Source organism: Hyperolius riggenbachi, chromosome 5, assembly GCF_040937935.1.
Source record: "Hyperolius riggenbachi isolate aHypRig1 chromosome 5, aHypRig1.pri, whole genome shotgun sequence".
NCBI classification, from domain to species: Eukaryota; Metazoa; Chordata; class Amphibia; order Anura; family Hyperoliidae; genus Hyperolius; species Hyperolius riggenbachi.
Window position 1 is genome coordinate 400,250,438 of NC_090650.1, and position 19,541 is coordinate 400,269,978.

At 44.9% G+C, this 19,541-nt stretch overlaps 1 protein-coding gene across 1 annotated transcript in view; it reads right to left on the reverse strand.

Moving 5' to 3' along the window:
* Nucleotides 1–19,541, reverse strand: part of RSPO2 (R-spondin 2) — a 156,286-nt gene that overhangs the window by 31,009 nt on the left and 105,736 nt on the right. The window contains exons 4-5 of the mRNA XM_068234921.1: nt 1,988–2,131; nt 910–1,098 (exon numbers count right to left, since the gene is read on the reverse strand). Coding sequence (XP_068091022.1) covers nt 910–1,098; nt 1,988–2,131 — 333 coding nt within the window. The remainder of the gene's footprint in view (nt 1–909; nt 1,099–1,987; nt 2,132–19,541) is intronic.

A 19,541-nucleotide genomic window follows, 5' to 3' on the forward strand; every position in this document is an offset into this window, starting at 1 on the left:
TCTAGAATCGCCATGGGTCTTGTCCAGGATTGGGTTTGGCACAAACACAAATAGGAGAAATACACGGCACAGAAACACAACAATATAGAATTGTTCAAGTCCACACACAGATACAAAATATAGGTATCTGCTGTTGCCTGTACCCATGGAAGAACATTGCAGTGAATCAGGGGACATATTGTCGGTAACAGCAGCAGGCAGTCGCCACAGCCCAGGGAAGGCGATAGGGATCTGGGGGGCAGGGGGAGGGAGTAGCGTGAGCTCAGGAGGTTGACAGCAGAGGGGAAGAAAGAAGTCCTAGTTGAGATGGCTCGGAGCCTTCGGCCTGATGGAAGCCAACTGCAGAAGCATTGACCTGGGTGAGTGGGGTCATTGGCGATCCTGAGAGCTCTCCTCTACAACTGTAGGTTGCACTGCAGTTTCCCTATGATCCTCCTAGCTGATCTGATTACCCTTTCATTTGTATCTGTCGTCCTATAAAAGCCCTCCTCCTAAGAGTACTCAGTGCTGATGGACAAAGAAACACCAAGTTGACAGAAGTCCCATCCTGTCCCTGATTCGTACATTGAGAAAAGGGGTACAGTACACAATTTTGGGCACTGGGTGAAGCCGCTAGTAGAATATCAGTAAAATAACCATTATTCTACTATTGGACACTGGCTAATAATGATAGTAGAATATCTGTAAAATTACTGATATTCTACTATCACTAGTAGTGATAACTGTGTAAGAAGGGAGGGTTAGTGTGAGAAGAAGGTTGGGTAGTGATTCACTACCCAACCTTCTTCTCACACTAACCCTCCCTTCTTACACAGTACAGAGTGTAGATGAGGGGACTGAGTGCAGATGAGGGTTCTATAGCTGAACATACACCCAACAGCCTTGAGTGTGATCGGAAGATGGTCTTACCTCCCGGGCAATGCCTCTGTGCCATTTTACACCTTCTGGATTCTGCAATGGTTGGACAAGGAATTGTGTCCTTTGCTGGCTTCTTCACGATCTGTCGTGTCCTGGTCTCCAGGCCCCATTTAAACCCACATGTCCTGTTATTTCTACTGCATGGGCTCCATTCACTCCAAGGTCCCACCTCACACCCATCTGTGTAAGAGAAACATGAAAGTCATCAAAAGGCCTTTCTCAACCTAACACCACATCTGATTAAATCAAGTCTAATAACAAAACACGGTTGCCAGTATTCACTGCTGGTACAGCAGGTTTATACCAGACAATGCACACCTCTTGGATCATTACCACCTTAAAGAACTGTTCTTGATCAATTTAGAAAAGACTGTATATGATACTGAGCTTTTTGCTGAGCAGCCTGTTATGAGAAGGGATGGGGGTGATCAAGCAGGAGATGCCCTGCTGTGGTTGCTAAAGTAATATCAGCCAAGGACATTCTGGCTTGGCCCACAAGTGAAGGAGAATCTACCAGTGTTGGTCAACACCTAAACAGACTAGATTTTCATCCACAAGGAGAAACCTTAATTTCAGTATCTGTCTTTTTAAACACTGCTTTGACTCATACAGTGTTTCAAGATCGCTACCTCCTTGTGGTGGGACCTGGGCAACGTCAAGTAGGGGGATTTCCTGTTGGGGTGAATTATGGTAGGAACCTTGTGAGCTCCGAGCTGCTACGACAGCCTTATAAAGCCCCGACAGGAACCCCGAACATGATGGCTAAAGCAGAGCGAAGACTATATGGAGTTGTTGGTCTCCCATCAGAAGCCTCCTTGGGTGGGGTAATACAGTGACAAAAACTAGCACCCCTGCCTTGCCGTGGAAGTGGAATTTCAAAGGCAAAGCTAAGAACACTGACAGAAAATCAGTGTGCTTGAAAGCTTTAGGTGGCAGCCCCACCACCAGGATCAGGTGGTAAAGGCTAATAACGTACATGACAAATCAAATTATTACTAAAACTGATGACTCAGAGGACAACTAAGTATTTCTGCTGTCTGGTGGCTGCAGCAAAGGAGCCTCAACTTACCGACACACTCCATGGTGTCATCCAGAGGGGCAAAACCATCCGGACACTCTTCAAAGCAACGGCCTTTGTGGGAGTAAAAACCGGCTTTGCACTTCGTGCAAAAATCTCTACTAAAACAAGAGTCACAGTTGTCGATTCTGCACCCTGCAGACACAAGAGAGGAAGGAAGGAGAGGAAGGAAGGAGAGGAGGGAGACAGAGGAGGAGAGAAATAATTATTAACAATTGAAATGCATAGAATAGTCCAGGGCCAGCATAACACAGGAATGTATATGCCACATGGCAGCATATTAACCAGCAGGAGCAAATCTGACCTTTGTGTGTTTCAAATGGGGCTTCTCCACCTAATACCTTTAATAATTTGATCCATGTGCTGTGACATGGGGGGTAAGATAGGGACAGTTCTCAGCACATCCCAATACCTGCAGTTCTGGAACTCTGTGATGCAGTAATGGTTTATGCAATTTTCATGTCAGATCGATGGATTGATAGATCATTTGCAGCAAGTCTAATCTGCTTCCAATCGAGTAAGGGATAGATTTTGAGATCAGTACGGCACAAAATCTATCCCTTTCTCGATTGGAAACAGACCGGACATGCTAGAAATTATTGATCGACAGGCTATCTCCCGTAGATATGAAGGAAACATTGTATGGTGTGTATAAGCCGCAAGTGTCAGCTGATTTATCGGACACCAACTACCATAATTAGGATGCTTACACAGTGAGACGTAAAATCCGAAACCACTACATTTCTCCCAGGGATAAAGACTCATCTTGTGCTTAGAGCTGGCTTTTCTACACAATATTATGACAACTGTTCATATTATTAAATTGAATTTGGATTAAGCCCTCAGTTGTGAGGTCTCTGGACAAATGCAAAAGCTTGAAATTAAGCAAATGTCACAACTTTTGAGATAAGAAAGAACACAAAAACCATGATCTGCCACACCCCTAGTCACGCTCCAACCGCACCCTAACCACGCCCCCAGCACACCCCTAGTCACGCTCCAACAACACCCTAACCACGCCCCCAGCACACCTCTAGTCACGCTCCAACCACACCCTAACCATGCCCCCAGCACACCACTAGTCACGCTCCAACCACACCCTAACCACGCCCCCAGCACACCTCTAGTCACGGTCCAACCACACCCTAACCACGCCCCAGCACACCCCTAGTCACGCTCCAACCACACCTAATCACGCTCCAACCACACCCTAACCACGCCCCAGCACACCCCTAGTCACGCTCCAACCACACCCTAACCACGCCCCCAGCACACCCCTAGTCACGCTCCAACCACACCCTAACCATGCCCCCAGCACACCACTAGTCACGCTCCAACCACACCCTAACTACGCCCCCAGCACACCTCTAGTCACGCTCCAACCACACCCTAACCACGCCCCAGCACACCCCTAGTCACGCTCCAACCACACCCTAGTCACGCTCCAACCACACCCTAACCACGCCCCAGCACACCCCTAGTTACGCATGCTATAAAGATTTCATAAGAAAATATGTTTTACACTTTAAAAACCATATTGGTCCTTTCTATCCTGGTTCATTCTCTTTCACATTAATATTTGAAAATAAGAAATACATCAATTTAAATGATGGGAATAAAGTTTAGAGTCAATTAAATACATTTTCAGTAGTAAAATACATACAGTATATTTACATTGAGCTGTACATCAGTCCTGAAAGAGGGACAAATGAGGAATTAAGAGGGACTGGATTCTCAAAGAGGGACGGTCCCTCCAAAAGAGGGATAGTTAGGAGCTAGGATTAAGATTTTTTTCAGTGAGCACCAAGTTTGTAAGTTCTCCAAAGTCTGTGTAGGTATCCTTCAGGTACAGTACTCTTGTTTTCTTTGACAATGGTAGTAATTAGATTGTTAGTTCCTCTGATGGGCAGTTAGTGACATGACTCTGTAAAGTGCTGAAGAAGATACCAGGAGTACATTAATGTACAATAATAATATCCTTAAATCTTATTCTGTAAAATATGAAATTCTCATGGTGCACATACAAAACTGACCATAGGGCATATTCACTAAACAGTGGTAAAATTGCTGTGCGCACACAGCACATGGTAATTTTACACAACTGATGTAGGGTGCGCTGTACAAGTAGAACAAACTCATGTTACCTAGGTAACGTACTTGTTGGTAGAGTAACCAGCATTGCGCGAGTAGCACAGTTGCCCGCTACATCAGTTGAGTAAATACCCTAAAAAATGCTGCAAGCTGTGTATGCACAGAAATGTTAGACGCGTGTAGGAAATATGCCCCCATATCTGCTTAATAAGCAGGTTCTCTCCCCCCCACACACAGTTTTTTCATTAGTGGGTAATAATATTACTGTATCTGTGTATAATGTGCTTTTTGATCTTCTGTAATTAGATACTTGATGTGTTTTTTGATTGAGCCACTAGATGGCCTTTTAACAATCCTTTTTGCACATTGGATATTGCCATTTTAAATGTGTCTGTGTTGTCACTTTAAGAAAAGTAGCAACGCCCATTATTGGGTGGGTAATTGACCATATATACCCTTGTCTAATTGCTCTATGTTAGCTATGATTAAGGAGCCATATAGAGCTCTGATACGCGTGAGCTGTCTCCTGTGTTTTTGCTGATGTGGTAAAGTCGGAGAGATCCTTTTACCCTACAAAGGTGTAGCGGGACATTCTTTCTTGTTCAATAATATTACTGCCCACAATGTTTTACCCAAACCTCATTTTGAACCTAAATTAGCCAATTTAACAAAAATGTTTAAAATTTGAGCAACTACTGTAAGCACTGTCTAGTGCTGTCACCACCAAATCCGTTTACCATGTTGGAAGCTACTGCTTTCTCGCTATTCCTGCAATGTCACCATCCAGTTTCTGCCCTATTTTGATGATAGTTTTAAAAAATGGTTCAAATATGAACTGACAAAAAGGAGGAAGTGAACCCAGGTCTTTCCCATCCTGGCAAGCGTGTCGCCCAGGGCCGGATTTACCATAAGGCACTGTAGGCACGTGCCTACAGGCGACTGATAATGGAAAGGATACTCACTCCCACATCCCCTTGTGCCTTCCTCCCTCCTTTCCTATGCAGCATCCCGAGCAGAGTGTAAATGAGAGGTTGATCACCCAGCTCTTGGCATTCCACTGATGAGATCTCCCTTCAGTCGGGGGCACCACTAGCTACTTAATATCGAGGGTACCTCTGGCTACTTAATACTAAGGGACACCTGTAGCTACCTATGACGGGCAAGGGAAGTAAGGCAGAAGTGACAGCAGGGACAGCCAGCACACTTGCCAGGCGGTTTGTCAGGAGTTTGTAGGTTCATGGAGGGCGGAGTCTAGAGTGCTAGGACATCTGTGCCTATAGGCTCCTGTGATGTAAATTCGCCACTATCAACATTAGCCTTTTCTTCACCACCACCACAACGACGACAACGGATTTCCTGTCTTGCATTCGTGTCACTGAAGATCACGATCATTCACTTAGACCACATCAACAAGGAACCCTCTGACCTTACTCCAGGACACAAAGGACCCTTATAAACGGTTTCCTTTAGAAAGTATTTGTTAGCACAGTTCTCCTTTAAATAATGTATGGCTAACATGTTGTGTCCTGTCAGAGAAGATGGAAGCACGTCAGGGAAGAGGCGGAGCATCTACCTGGTGGAGTGATGGACACACAGGCTATAAATCAGTTGCATAAAGGGGGATTTGTGGCCGTTCTCCTTTCTGTAACACCACATACAGCCTCTCGGCAGGCAGATGGAACTCATTTCATCCGGCACAATCCATGCACTCCCAGCATGAATCATTCTCATCTCATTATGTCGCAGAAATATAGAACTTCTGAAATAACCATTTGCAAATTCCCTCAGGCATGTTCCAATTCTATAGATCTGGTTTGATTTTCATTTTTTTTGTTTATGTACATGAAGCAGTCAAGGTCAGAATGCTGCTCTGAGGGCTCGGAGGATCGTTTGCTCTGACACTATTCCTCTGTTTGTGGTGTCACATGAAGTCCCTGCTATATGCCAACGGTCACACAAAGTCACTGGCACTTACTGATGCTTGGATAATGTCACTAGTCAGGGGAGGATATTGGCGCATGCTGATGATGATCAGAGGACAGAGGCATGTGTCGATGGTCAGATGATGCTTGTAGCATGTTCTGATGTCACTAAGATGTCAGAGGATGGCACTAGTGAGTACCAGGGCTGTGGAGTTGGAGTAAAAGTCGATGAGTCAGAGGTTTTATAAACTCCGGAGTCACAGTCGGATGACTTTTGTACCAACTCCACAGCCCTGGTAAGTATTAGTCTAAAGAGTCGGAGTGGATGAGTTGGAGCAATTGTGGGTACCTGGAGTCGTGGTTTCATAAACAGAGTAATCAGAGTGGGATGATTTTTGTACCATCTCCACAGCCCTGGTGAGTACAATGATCAGAAGTTAGTAGCAAGTGCTCTAGATAGCTGTAACACAGTGACTGTCCTGAACCAATTGTTAGAGGAGGTCACTGGCGTCATAGTAGTGGGCTCAAAGTTAATGGCATCTGCAGATGGTGTCGTGAAGTCCATGTTGTGTAAACGATGGTCAAATTAAGTCTCTGGCATGTGTTTTGGTCAGATGGTGCCAAACACGAGATACACTTGACTGTGCGTGGCTGGCTCCTTTGGATTCCTACAGAGTAACTTCCAGTTTTCAGGACCATGCCAGGAAAATGGAACCCATTTTCGACAAAGACATTACAACTGCTTTATAACAATTTGATATTTCTGTAGTGGTGATGATGCCAACCCCGTGGCATCCTTATTCATTCAGCCAATGCAAGAAGGAGACCAGAGTAATTAGCAGAAAAAATACCTACAAGTAAATCAATGGTTGGGCCAATGAAATGATGATCTATTCAAGAAAAGGTAAAGATTCCTCATGGGAAAGGGGGTATCAGCTACTGATTGGGATGAAATTCATTCCTGGGTTAACTACTTAATGGTTATAGTACAGTATATCTACTCCCCTAAATACTTCATCTAAGCCTCGGGGGAGTAGATATTCGTACTCCGCCGCAATCGCCGCTGTGTTCGTGCGTGTGTTCCGGCACTTGTTCTCCCGCCACCCATTAGCCTGGCGATCAATGAGAACGCAGTTCCCATTCATTGTTCTAGCTCCCCGTGTCAATGATCGTGGCATCAATGAGAGGCCTGCGGTCATTTGTAAACACTGTAATTATCCTTACACTCATAACTTCCGGTTTTGCGTACTAAACGCGTACTAAAAGTACGCGCAGGAAGCTAATGAGTGATAACATTTGGTGGGCAAATAGTAAAATTACACCTACATCCATTAATCTTAATAAAAAGATCTACGCATAATTTATAATTAATCCCTTACCTACCACACTTTCTCAAAAACACCCGCATGAAACTTGAAAAAAAAAAAAAAAAATCAACGAGAAGAAGAAAAAAAAAAACAGCATAGTTACCTTAGGGACTGACCTTTTTTTAATATGTATGTCAAGATGATATATTACTGTTTTTTAAATTATGGGCATGTAAATAACTGAAAAAAAATGCACCTTTATTTCCAAATAAATTATTGGCACCATACATTGTGATAGGGACATAATTTAAATGGTGTAATAACTGGGATAAATGGGCAAATAAAATACGTGGGTCTTAATTATGGTAGCATGTATTATTTTAAAGCTAGAATAGCCGAAAACTGAGAAATAATTTTTTTTCTCTTAATATTCCCGTCAAAATGCATTTAGAAAAAAAATAATTCTTAGCAAAATGTACCACCCAAAGAAAGCCTAACTGGTGGCGGAAAAAAACTAAATATTGATCATTTTGTTGTGATAAATAGTGGTAAAGTTATTGGTGAATGAATGGGAGGAGCAATGAAATTTGAAAATTGCTTGGATGCATAAGGTAAAAAATACACTGAAGGCTGAAGTGAAGTTCCTCTTTAAGTTACCCAATTAATGGCATCACCCAGATTCAAAAATTCTTGCTTTTACTGATTACTAACACGGTCCAATACTCTACTGCTACTTGGCAACACCCGTGTACACAGCACTTTAAATCACCATTAACCCATGTTTTACATTGGGCCCCCCCCATGCACTTTATACATAAGAATTGATATGACGCACCAAAACCTGCCAATAGCAACTACAGTGTCAGTGGTGCAAGAAGAGGATGGGGAGCAGTTTGTTATTGATTACCACTATTCAAAATATCTATAGAAGTCATTTTTATGAGCACAGGACCAATAGAAAGCGAATACTGCAGTTGAGGGAAGGCCTCTCTAGCCCTGATGCGTCCCTTATTGCTACGCCCCTCCATGTGGCCCCCTAGCAAGACCTCGGCACAGCTCCTCATTACAATAACCCAGGTGGATTGGGGTCCATAAAATGACCATTCCAGTTGGGATTTTAAAAAGTGTGACACAAATCAGCCACATTTCACAGGCTCGTCCGAGGGAATGATAATAAGATGGAAATGAATAAAGTTTCTGGACATTTTACAGAAGAATTGCACAGCTGATGTGCGGAGATGTGAGGCTGAACAAAGGTGAGATTAGCTCACTTTGCCAAAAAATCACAGACAGATCAAAGAAGACCAGATAAGCAGATTGAAGCAAAGTGACACTAAGACACTAAGCTGAAAGGGTTCACTTCAGAAATTTGGGGTGGGGGGGAGGGGGGAGGATGGTTGGAGAAGATTAGGGCAATGGGGGCTAGGCTTGTGCCCTTACAAGCTACCAGCAGGTTGTATGGTAGGGGCACAGTGGAGGGTGTTAGAGGTATAACAACATTATTACCTAAACTGCAGTATAGTAAAGCAACCACAAGAGGTCACTGTCTGTAATGTGAGGCAATGATCTCTATGGTGTTGTGATTACCTGTATTCACTCTGTGTTCCTCTCTGTTATAAGTAACCTGCATTACTTGACGCTTGTGTATGATATATATCTCTGTGTGTTTTTCTTCAGTAAAAAGTTCTAACTTGTTATACTGGGTGCCTATCTTTGTGTACAGACCAATCTGCTCCAGCAGAGGGAATACAATTGAACATGCGCTATTGGATGTATGCACTGATGAAAATGAATAGGGCCCTAGTCAATGTAAAAGCTTTGGTTCATCCTGATTGTTCTTTTTGGCAATCTAGGGTGGGTGATGGAACAGAGAAAGTAGCAGATAGGCCCCCCTGACACTCACTAGACCCCAGGCACCTGTTTAGGTTGCCTTGTGGATGATCCTGCTCTGCTTCCCATATCAAATTTTCTATCAGAGAAACCAGGGCTGTGGAGTCGGTGTCGAGGAGTTATAGTCGGGGCAACTTTGGGCACCCGGAGTCGGAGTTGGAGTTGTGGTTTCATAAACTGAGGAGTTGGAGGCGGGAGTTGGATGATTTTTGTACAAAATCCACAGCCATGTTAAAGATCTACTGTAGGGGGGTCAGGGGAAAAGGAGTTGAACTTACCCGGGGCTTCTAATGGCTCCGCAGACATCCTGTGCCTGCGCAGCCACTCACCGATGCTCCGGCCCCGCCTCTGGTTCACTTCTGGAATTTCAGACTTTAAAGTCTAAAAAACACTGCGCCTGTTTTGCCATCTCCTAGCTCCCACTGATGTCACCAGGAGCGTACTGCGTAGGCCCAGTATGGTCTGTGCCTGTGCAGTACTCTCCTGGTGACATCAGCGGGAGCGAGGACACGGAAACGCAGGTGCAGTGGTTTTCAGACTTTAAAGTCTGAAATTCCAGAAGTGAACCAGAGACGGGGCCGGAGCATCGGTGAGTGGCTGCGCAGGCACAGGATGTCTGCGGGGGACCATTAGAAGCCCCGAGTAAGTTCAACTCATTTTCCCCCGACCCCCTACAGTATTCCTTTAAGTATTAGACTAAGGAGTCGGAGTCGAGGAGTCTGAGACATTTTGGGTACCCAGGGTCAGAGTTGGAGTCGTGGTTTCATAAACTGAGGAGTCGGAGTTGGAAGATTTTTGTACCGAATTCACAGCCCTGAGAGAAACACCAGTAATTTTTCTGTCCTGTACCCCTTTATTGAACAGATTTCCTGCCTGCACTCTGCTGCCATGTATAAGAAATTAAAAATTAGCCAGTAATTAAATAGGAAATAACCATATCAAACAATGTTGTTGCCAGGGCTTTAGTTGAGCTTTGATTATCTTCTAGCACTTGCAGCATTTATTGGCTTTGCAAAGTTAAAAAGAAACCTGCAAAAGCTTGTGGTTTCCTTGCAACCCGCACATTGCCTGAAGACTAGAGATGTCGCAAACCTCCAATTTTAGGTTCGCGAACCTCCGCGAAAGGTTCGGTTCGCGAAAAAGTGTGGAGACTGGAGGAAACGTCAAGCAGGCTAAGGAGTTGTTATATGACCTAAAGAGAAAAGAGTTAAGATACAATTTGCACAGCATGTTTTTGGCCGATTATGTTAAGAATAGGAGGATAACAAGGGGATATCGAATTGGACTGAGATCCACATTGCTTAAAGGGACACTTAAGTCAAACAAAAAAAATGAGTTTTACTCACGTAGGGCTTCCAATAGCCCCCTGCAGCTGTCCGGTGCCCTCGCCGTCTCCCTCCGATCCTCCTGGCCCCACCGGCAGCCACTTCCTGTTTCGTTGACAGAAGCTGACAGGCTGGGGACGTGAGTGATTCTTCGCGTTCCCAGACACATTAGCACCCTCTATGCTGCTATATGGTATATGATCTATGCTATAGCAGCATAGATGGCGCTATTGTGGCCAGGAACGCGAAGAATCACTCGCGTCCCCAGCCTGTCAGCTCCTGTCCCCGATACAGGAAGTGGCTGCCGGCGGGGCTAGGAGGATCGGAGGGAGACGGCGAGGGCACCGGACAGCTGCAGGGGGCTATTGGAAGCCCCAGGTGAGTAAAACTCATTTTTTTTGTTTGACTTAAGTGTCCCTTTAACGACGATTCTATTTTTGTACAAAGATTTTTTGAAATACTGAACAAAAGCAGCATAGATGTTATGGCACTTACTATAGAAAGATTGTCAGTGCATTTGAACAAATTGAAGATTGACATCACCACTGCTGTAAATAATTTAGAAAGCTGCACGAAGGATTGCGAATACATTGACATAATGGAGGAGTTAGACAATAACATTGAGGATGAAAAGCTGGCCATTTCGGACAAGAAAAAGAAAAAGATACAAAGAGACCTTGAGGACTATACCTTGGATCGAGTGTATTCCTGGAAAAATGACAGACGCCAGATGAGAAGCCGTTATTCCCGCTCTGAAACAGCTGAGGAGGAACTGGTGTGCCAAGGTTACGTCACCTCCGGAGCGAGTGAACGACCCGGAAGCACTAGGGAGGAGTTCCCGCAGAGACGCCGCTTTGCGCAGCGGCATGGCGGAAGAGCCAGGATGGAAAGAGGCAGAGGAGGAGGCCGCGGACAGCGAGGACGCCGCGTGCGCCGTGGACATGGCGGTACGAGGGGCACAGTATATAGACAGACGGCCTCCTCTGACTCCATGACAGATGACTCGGGGGCTGAATATGAAAGATCTACCCTAGGAAGCCAGACGAATCGGGCTATCACCGGTACTAGCACTGACCCCACCGAAGCACTGCCACCGCGAGAGGGCTACAATACAAGAAACCGGCCAAAGGTGAGCAATGTCATTAATATTTCAAACTATGTCTTGTCTTCAGCTGAGGTGTCAGTGCTTGAAAAAGGACTAGGTTTTGTCCCCGTATACAATGACCAGCTATTTGAATGGGAAGTTGCTTTCTACAAATTCATTCGTACTTTGAAGTTGAAAGTGCATTTTAAGGATCAGCCACTCAGCGTTGAACATAAGCATATGAACGTTACAAAATATTTAAATAGATCAGAGTGGATTCCTGATGTCTGTTGTCCAGCAATTGATGCGTTTGAAAAGGCAGTGAAAAACGAAATAAAAGCAAAATGGGACAATAGAAAGGCACACAGCAATCTCTCTATGGCAGAAAAGCAGGCACTCAGTACAATTCGGGACAATGATAGTATCATCATACTTAAAGCCGATAAGGGGGGTGCCACAGTTGTGCAAGACAAGTACAGTTATGTACAGGAAGGATTGAAGCAAGTGGGGATCGTTGAGCATTATGAACTATGTGATGACGATCCAACAATTAAAGTCAAAGCCAAGGTGGACTTCCTATTAACATGTGCAGTTGAGGATGGGACAATCTCACAACAAACAGCTAGAGGTTTGACCACCGACCATCCTAGTGTCCCGTTACTATATCTTCTTCCTAAGATCCACAAGGGGCTACAGGATCCTCCTGGTCGCCCCATTGTGGCGAGCCGGGGGAGTGTCCTGTACCCACTAGCGGGGTATTTAGATGGTTATCTGCAAGAGATAGTAAGAACTTTCAATCATTGCCTTAAGGATACTACAGATCTATTATGTAGATTGGAGTCTTTGAATAAGGTCCCAGAAGAATTGATTTTTTGTAGTTTAGATATACAAAGCCTGTTTACTGCTATTCCACAGGACGAGGCTATTAGCTGTGTGGAGAGCAATTTGTTGGATATGAATTTGACTAATGCTGAAGTGTACTTTCTTGTGGATGTGTTAGAGCTAATCCTCAAATGTAATTATTTTAAATTTCACGGCAGGTTCTATTTCCAGAAACAAGGGGCTAGCATGGGTTCACCAGCTGCCCCTTCAGTGGCTAATATATTTGTTGAGTCCCTTGAGAAGAAATTCTTTTTTGACAATCCAAGATATAGAGAGCATGTCTATCAATATTTCAGATTTGTTGATGATGTGCTCATCTTTTGGAGCGGATCTAGGGAATTACTTGAGGAGATGGTAAATGAGGCCAATAGAGGCCACAGTACCATCAGGTTTACCATGGAGACGTCAGCCAGTAATTAAATAGGAAATAACCATATCAAACAATGTTGTTGCCAGGGCTTTAGTTGAGCTTTGATTATCTTCTAGCACTTGCAGCATTTATTGGTTTTGCAAAGTTAAAAAGAAACCTGCAAAAGCTTGTGGTTTCCTTGCAACCCACACATTGCCTGAAGACTAGAGATGTCGCAAACCTCCAATTTTAGGTTCGCGAACCTCCGCGAAAGGTTCGGTTCGCGAAAAAGTTCGCGAACCGCAATAGACTTCAATGGTGCGGCGAACTTTGAAAATTTAAAAAAATTCTACCGGCTGGAAAAATGATAGAAAACATGTTTCAAGAGCTCTAATACCTGGAGGCACACCTGATTGAGTGAAATACACATCACTGCTGGAGGACCCGCCCTCCCTCCTCCAAGCAAGGTCCTTATACCATTTGACTCAGTTGTCTGCCTACACTAATTAGTTATGGGACAGCTGCTACACACTCTGCTAGGGAGATTTCAATTAGCTCTTGTGGGTCCCCTCCTCCCTCACACCCTTCTACCCTCCTACCTATTCCCTCCTCCCTCCTACCGGAGGGAGGAGGGTCTCATCTGCCAGGGAATTATACTATTTCAAAAACCAGTTTACATCATACCATGGCTGGGAATCAAACCCAGATCTCACTGTGTGGTGGGCAAGTCACCCTAACCACTGTACCACTACAGTAGTAACTGAAGCTGGCCTAAAATTTACCATGTATGCTCAATGCAATAGAAACATTAGGTTGCTTAAAGGGAACCTTAACAGAGTGATATGGATGTTTCCTGTAAACAATACCAGTTGCCTGGCAGTCCAGCTGATCTTTGTGACTGCAATAGTGGCTGAATCACATCCTGAAACAAGCATGCAGCTAATCCAGTCTGACTTCAGTCAGAGCACCTGATCTGCATGCTTGTTCAGGGGCTGTGGCTAAAAGTATTAGAGACACAGGATCAGCAGGCGATTCAGGCAACTGGTATTTTAAAAGGAAAAATCCATATCCTTCTCCGTTTAGGTTCCCTTTAAGGAATTGTAGCATAAAAGCCAACTCACATTGGCTGGGATTTGAACCTGGGTCTCACTGTGTGGTGGGCAAGCACCCTAACCACTGTACCAACACAGTAGTAACTGAAGCTGGCCTAAAATTTACCATTTATGCTCAATACAAGAGAAAAAGTAGACAAGACAAATAACATTTATATCACACTTTTCTCCTGGCGGACTCAAAGCACCAGAGCTGCAGCCACTAGGGCATGCTCTATAGCAGTAGCAGTGTTAGGAAGACTTGCCTAAGGTCTCCTACTGAATAGGTGCTGGCTTACTGAACAGACAGAGCTGAGATTTGAACTCTGGTCTCCTGTGTCAGAGGCAGAGTCCTTAACCATTACACCATGCAGCCACTGCTTACGGATATGTAGCCAGACATGGCCTTGTCTTTTGTGTTCAACAGTTGTCCAAAGAGAACCCCAGATAGCCAGATAGATTCATCTCTCTCTCTCACCAACACTACATGCTGAAGCCAGCCTAGCATGTACCATTTATGCTCAATCTATTTATGCTCAAAAATACAATTCCGCGGAAAGCGGTGACCATCCCTACTAGAGAGAGAGAGAGAGAGAGAGAGAGAGAGAGAGATATGAGTCTACCTGGCTATCTGGGGTTCTCTTTGGACAACTGTTGAAGGGAGGCACATTTCACCTCACCATGGTAATTGCTCATACAACCCTCATAGCACACACAAAAATGCCCTGTCTTATCAATGGCTTCTCCAGACGAATTCCCACTAAGACCAGCATACCACTAGTGGTGTAACTACAATTCATGCCTCCCCCCCCCAGCGAAACTTTGATGCCCCCCCCCCCCGCCCCATGTTCACACCCCTTCCCTTCCCTTGCCTACCCTTGGTGCCCTTCACAAGGGTCACAAAACAAGTGTAGCCATTGTGATCTTCACACCCATAACAAGTGTAGCCCCAAAAACACCAGATCTAAAGTATAGTCCACTGTATTGGTGGAAGGGAAGGTTAGTAGTTGAGGCCCGCCACAGCTCTGGCTTCCCCGTGATCACAGGTGCTGCTCCCCTCTAGTTAACCCTCCGCATACCACATTACATCATACAGTAGAAAAAAACCATCAGTTATTCACACCCGTAGAGCCAAAAACTGACCTCCTCAACAGTCTATTATCATGAATGGACGGATGCTGGTTGACTCCTGGCTGTAAAGCAGGATGGTCTTGAAGGTTAACTTATGTAAAACAATTCTGTGGTGAAGGGAAATATCACATTGATTTTTATACCTTCTTTATATTCTTGTAGATGTGAAAGGAAACTAAGTCATCTTCAATAGAAGCCCTCAAAGCAAATGTCTCAACGAGATAAACTGAACATCACGAAGGACAGTGGCAGAGCCAGGGGGGGGTGCTTTGGGGTGCTGAAGCACCCCCTAAATTTGTCCAAGCACCCTATTAGCACCCCCCAGCGTGAACTGACTATTGGTGTCTAATAGACGCCGCATCAGTTCACCGGCAGCAGCAGCCCGCAGCTGCGGCAGAGCAGGGCAACGGTAAAATGGCGTCCGAAGCCCTGCTCTGGAGACTTCGAGTCTGCAGTGCAGGGCTTCGGGTGCCATTTTCGCATAGCCATGCTCTCAGCACGGGAGTTGCAGTTGCTGGCTGGCAGAGGATCATGGGAGCTTCGCGCCAGACGGAGGCCGGGACAGGAGTTCCTCAGCCGGTGAGTAAATGGTTTTTTTAATTATTGTATTTTCTGGTCAAGTCTGCCACATGATTGAAGGTGTTTTCTGGTCAAATCTGCCACATGATTGAAGTGTTTTCTGGTCAAATCTGCCACATGATTGAAGTGTTTTCTGGTCAAGTCTGCCACATGATTGTGTTTTGTGGTCAAATCTGCCACATGATTGAACATATTTTCTGGTGAAGTCTGCCACATGATTGCACGTATTTTCTGGTCAAATCTGCCGACATGATTGAACGTGTTTTTTGGTCAAATCTACCGACATGACTGAACATATTTTCTGGGCAAATCTGCTCACATTACGTGTATTTTCTTGAGGAAACCTGCACAATTATGTGAATTTTCTGGGGAAAGGGCAGGGCTGTGGAGTCGGTACAAAAATCTTCCGACTCCAACTCCGACTCCTCAGTTTATGAAACCATGACTCCGACTCCAGGTACCCAAAATGGCTACGACTCCGACTCCTCGACTCAGACTCCTTAGTCTAATACTTAACAGGGATGTGGATTTTGTACAAAAATCATCCGACTCCCGACTCAGACTCCTCAGTTTATGAAATCAAACGACTCGGACACCGGGTGCCCAAAATTGCCCCGACTCTGACTCCAACTACAACTACACAGCCCTGGGAAAGGGTCACCAAAACTTGGGCCCACTATCTTTGTGTTGCACTTTTAAAGGGAACCCGACATGAGAAGAATATTGAGGCTGCCATATTTATCTCCTTTTAAGCAATACCAGTTGCCTGGCTGCCGTGCTAATCCTCTGCCTCAGATCAGGGGTTTCTGACAATATTGTCAGAACTGACAAGATTAGCTGCATGCTTGTTTCTGGTGTAATTCAGTTCACTACTGCAGTGTAAGGAAGCGCGGGGAAGCAGCTGCCTCTTCTCAGCGTGAGGCGGCTGCTTCCGTAAACAGCATTGAGGAGCGCAGCGGAGCAGCCGCCTCTTCCCAGCGTGAGGCGGCTGCCTCCATGCAGGGCATAGCGGAGCGCAGTGAAACCGCCGCGTTGGATGCGGCGGTTAGCGCGCATGGCCCCAATTCCGATACACCGCAGAGCGGTGCTAGTGTGGCTGGGACACGTAGTCCCTCTAGATTTAGAGTGACGCGTGCGCGCGCACTAAGGCAGGGATTATATGGTAGCCAGAAGTGAGTCAGCTGACCAGGCTGGTCAGCTGACACTGGCTCCACGTTTCATTGGTCCAGCACTTAGGGTGGTGCTGGAGAGATGCTTCTGTATATATACGGCCGGCTGTTCAGTTGCTGGTTGTCTGGCGTTGCGAACACAACGTGGGAGCACTCAGACCCTTAGTCAGATCCTCAAGTGTGCCGGGACCAGCTGGAGCTGTAATCCTACACTTAGCTAGATTCTGTTGATAGCTAAAGTACTAGTTTTGATTGCGATTATCTGTTATGACCTTTTGCCTGCCTGACTATCCTCCTGAACTCTGATCTTCGACCCTGCCATTCTGATACTCTGTTGCCGAACCCCGGCTCGCTCTTAGACTCTGCTTCTGCCTCCTGACTTTGTACCTCGATATTTCTGATACCCTGTTGCCGAACCCTGCCTGTACCTTAGACTCCGCCTCTGCTTTTTGAATCTGTACTTTATCTGTCCGTGTGTTTACGACCTGGCTTGTCCGACCTCGAGAACCGACCTTTCTATTAGAGGCGGTTCCCCGTCCTGTTAGTGACACTTCCTCCCGAGTGTCACTCTCAGATATCCTTCCTACGGTCTGCTTGTCTCCTCTCGCATTGAGGAGTTCAGGTCTTCGGAAGGAATCTGTGCAGTACTCCTTACTGCTCTGAGGCCTAGTCCTCTAAGTGTTATTGTTACACCAAACACTACACTCTACTCGGGTGTACAGAGGTTAGCTAGTATATCGGATTATCGGTGATACTGCAGATCACTTATAATCTGGTATATATCTGTATTCCCAGTGATACTGCAGATCACCGGTAATCAGATCCTCTCTGTGCTCCACCGTTCGTTACATGCAGCCAAATAGATCAGTACAGCTGCCAGGCAACTAGTATTGTCTAAAAGGAAATAAATATGGCAGCCTCCATATCACTCTTACCTCGGATTCACTTTAAATTACAGTTAGCTCCGCCCTCATCCGGTCATGGCCACACCCATTTTTTGCGCGTCGCAGGTTATAGCCACACCCATTTTTTGCCACGCCGCGGGTCATCAGCTACCCCAGAAGTTGGTCCAGCACCTGCTTAGCACCCCCCAAAAAAATCCTGGAGCCGCCACTGACGAAGGATGAAATAATCTATAGTTATCTGTAGATCGTACACTGGCAGAGATCCACTGTACATCGTACTGACTGTACTTCAATACACAATGCTTTTACTTTCAATATTTACATGTAGGTTTATTAATACTTTGCTCTATCTTACAAACATTTTCCCATTTTGCACAGTCTCTAAGATTTTATTGAGACATAAGAAACAGATGTACTTGTGGAAAGGCAATGCTTAAATACTATCCATTGTCACATTCTTCATCCAATCAGTCTGTTGTCATGTTTCCCATCCAGTCAGAGCTCTCCGTCACCAAAACCTGCTCTACAGAACAGAAGACCTAGGACTGGATCTCATGATAGAGTAGACACAACCTCTCGTAATTCCATTGATTGTTAGTATTGTGTAGCAATACAGCAGTGATATCCAACAGCACTTTACAAAGTACATAGTCATGTCTCTGACTGTCCTCAAAGGAGCTCACAATCTAATCTATACCAATATCATAGTTTAACACTAGGTACACACGATGCAATTTTCTGGCAGATTTACTGTCAGATCGATTATTTCCAACATGTCCGATCAGATTTCCAATCCATTTTGTTAACGATTTTTTCATAGAAGTGAATGAAAAATGGATCGAAAAAGTGATCGGAAATCAGATTGGACACGTTGGAAATAATCAATCGGACAGTAAATCTGTCAGAATATTGCATTGTGTATACCTAGCATAATGTCCCTAACAGTCTCTAGCCTGGTACACACCTTCAATTTTGATTGGCCAATCACTGACCAATTTTACCACCTTCATGTAGTATGAGAATTCCACCTACACAATTTGTTTATTGTATTCAAAATCTGTTGAACCTCACACTACATGTAGGAGGTAAAATTGGCCAATGTTGCCACTTTCATGTAGTATGAGAATTAACCTACACAATCTGTGCATAGTATTCAAAATCTGTTGTCATTCTTACTCCATAGAAGTCGTAAAATTGGCCAATTAAAATTGGATGCATGTATGCCATGAGGCCAAATTTGTGGGGATCCAATTAACTTACTAACTTGTTTTGGGGATTTGGGAAGAAACCAGAGTACCCCAAAGGAAACCCCAGCAAAACATAGAGAGAACTTACAAACTATGTAGATAATGTCCTGGTGCATTGTTATATAATGATTGGATATACAGTAAAAGCTGGCGTTGAGGCTTGTGTTTTTTTTTCTTTATGCATATTGAGGGGAATATATCATAATGTGCAATGCACAATGTCTTTTTCGCATTGCACATAAAGAGAACAGCAGCCTGAACTGTCTAATCCCCTCCACCTACCATCCCACCAGTCAGGAAAGAGATGGGAGGGAGAGCCAATAGTCTTCCATTGAGATTGTAATGCTGATAACCTATACCTGCCTGCCTTTTCTGTGCTTCTCAGAGAGAATAACACTTTGTGGCCAGCACTAATGCTGGGAATACACCATGAGATATTTTGGTAGATAGATGGTTCGATAGATAAGTTTGACATGTCCGATCTTATTCTCAATTATAATTTTTTCTATCGATTTCGGCAGCTAGTTTCTTTTTCGCCCTGCCTTCAGTCTCCAAGCAGCAATCGCCACTCGG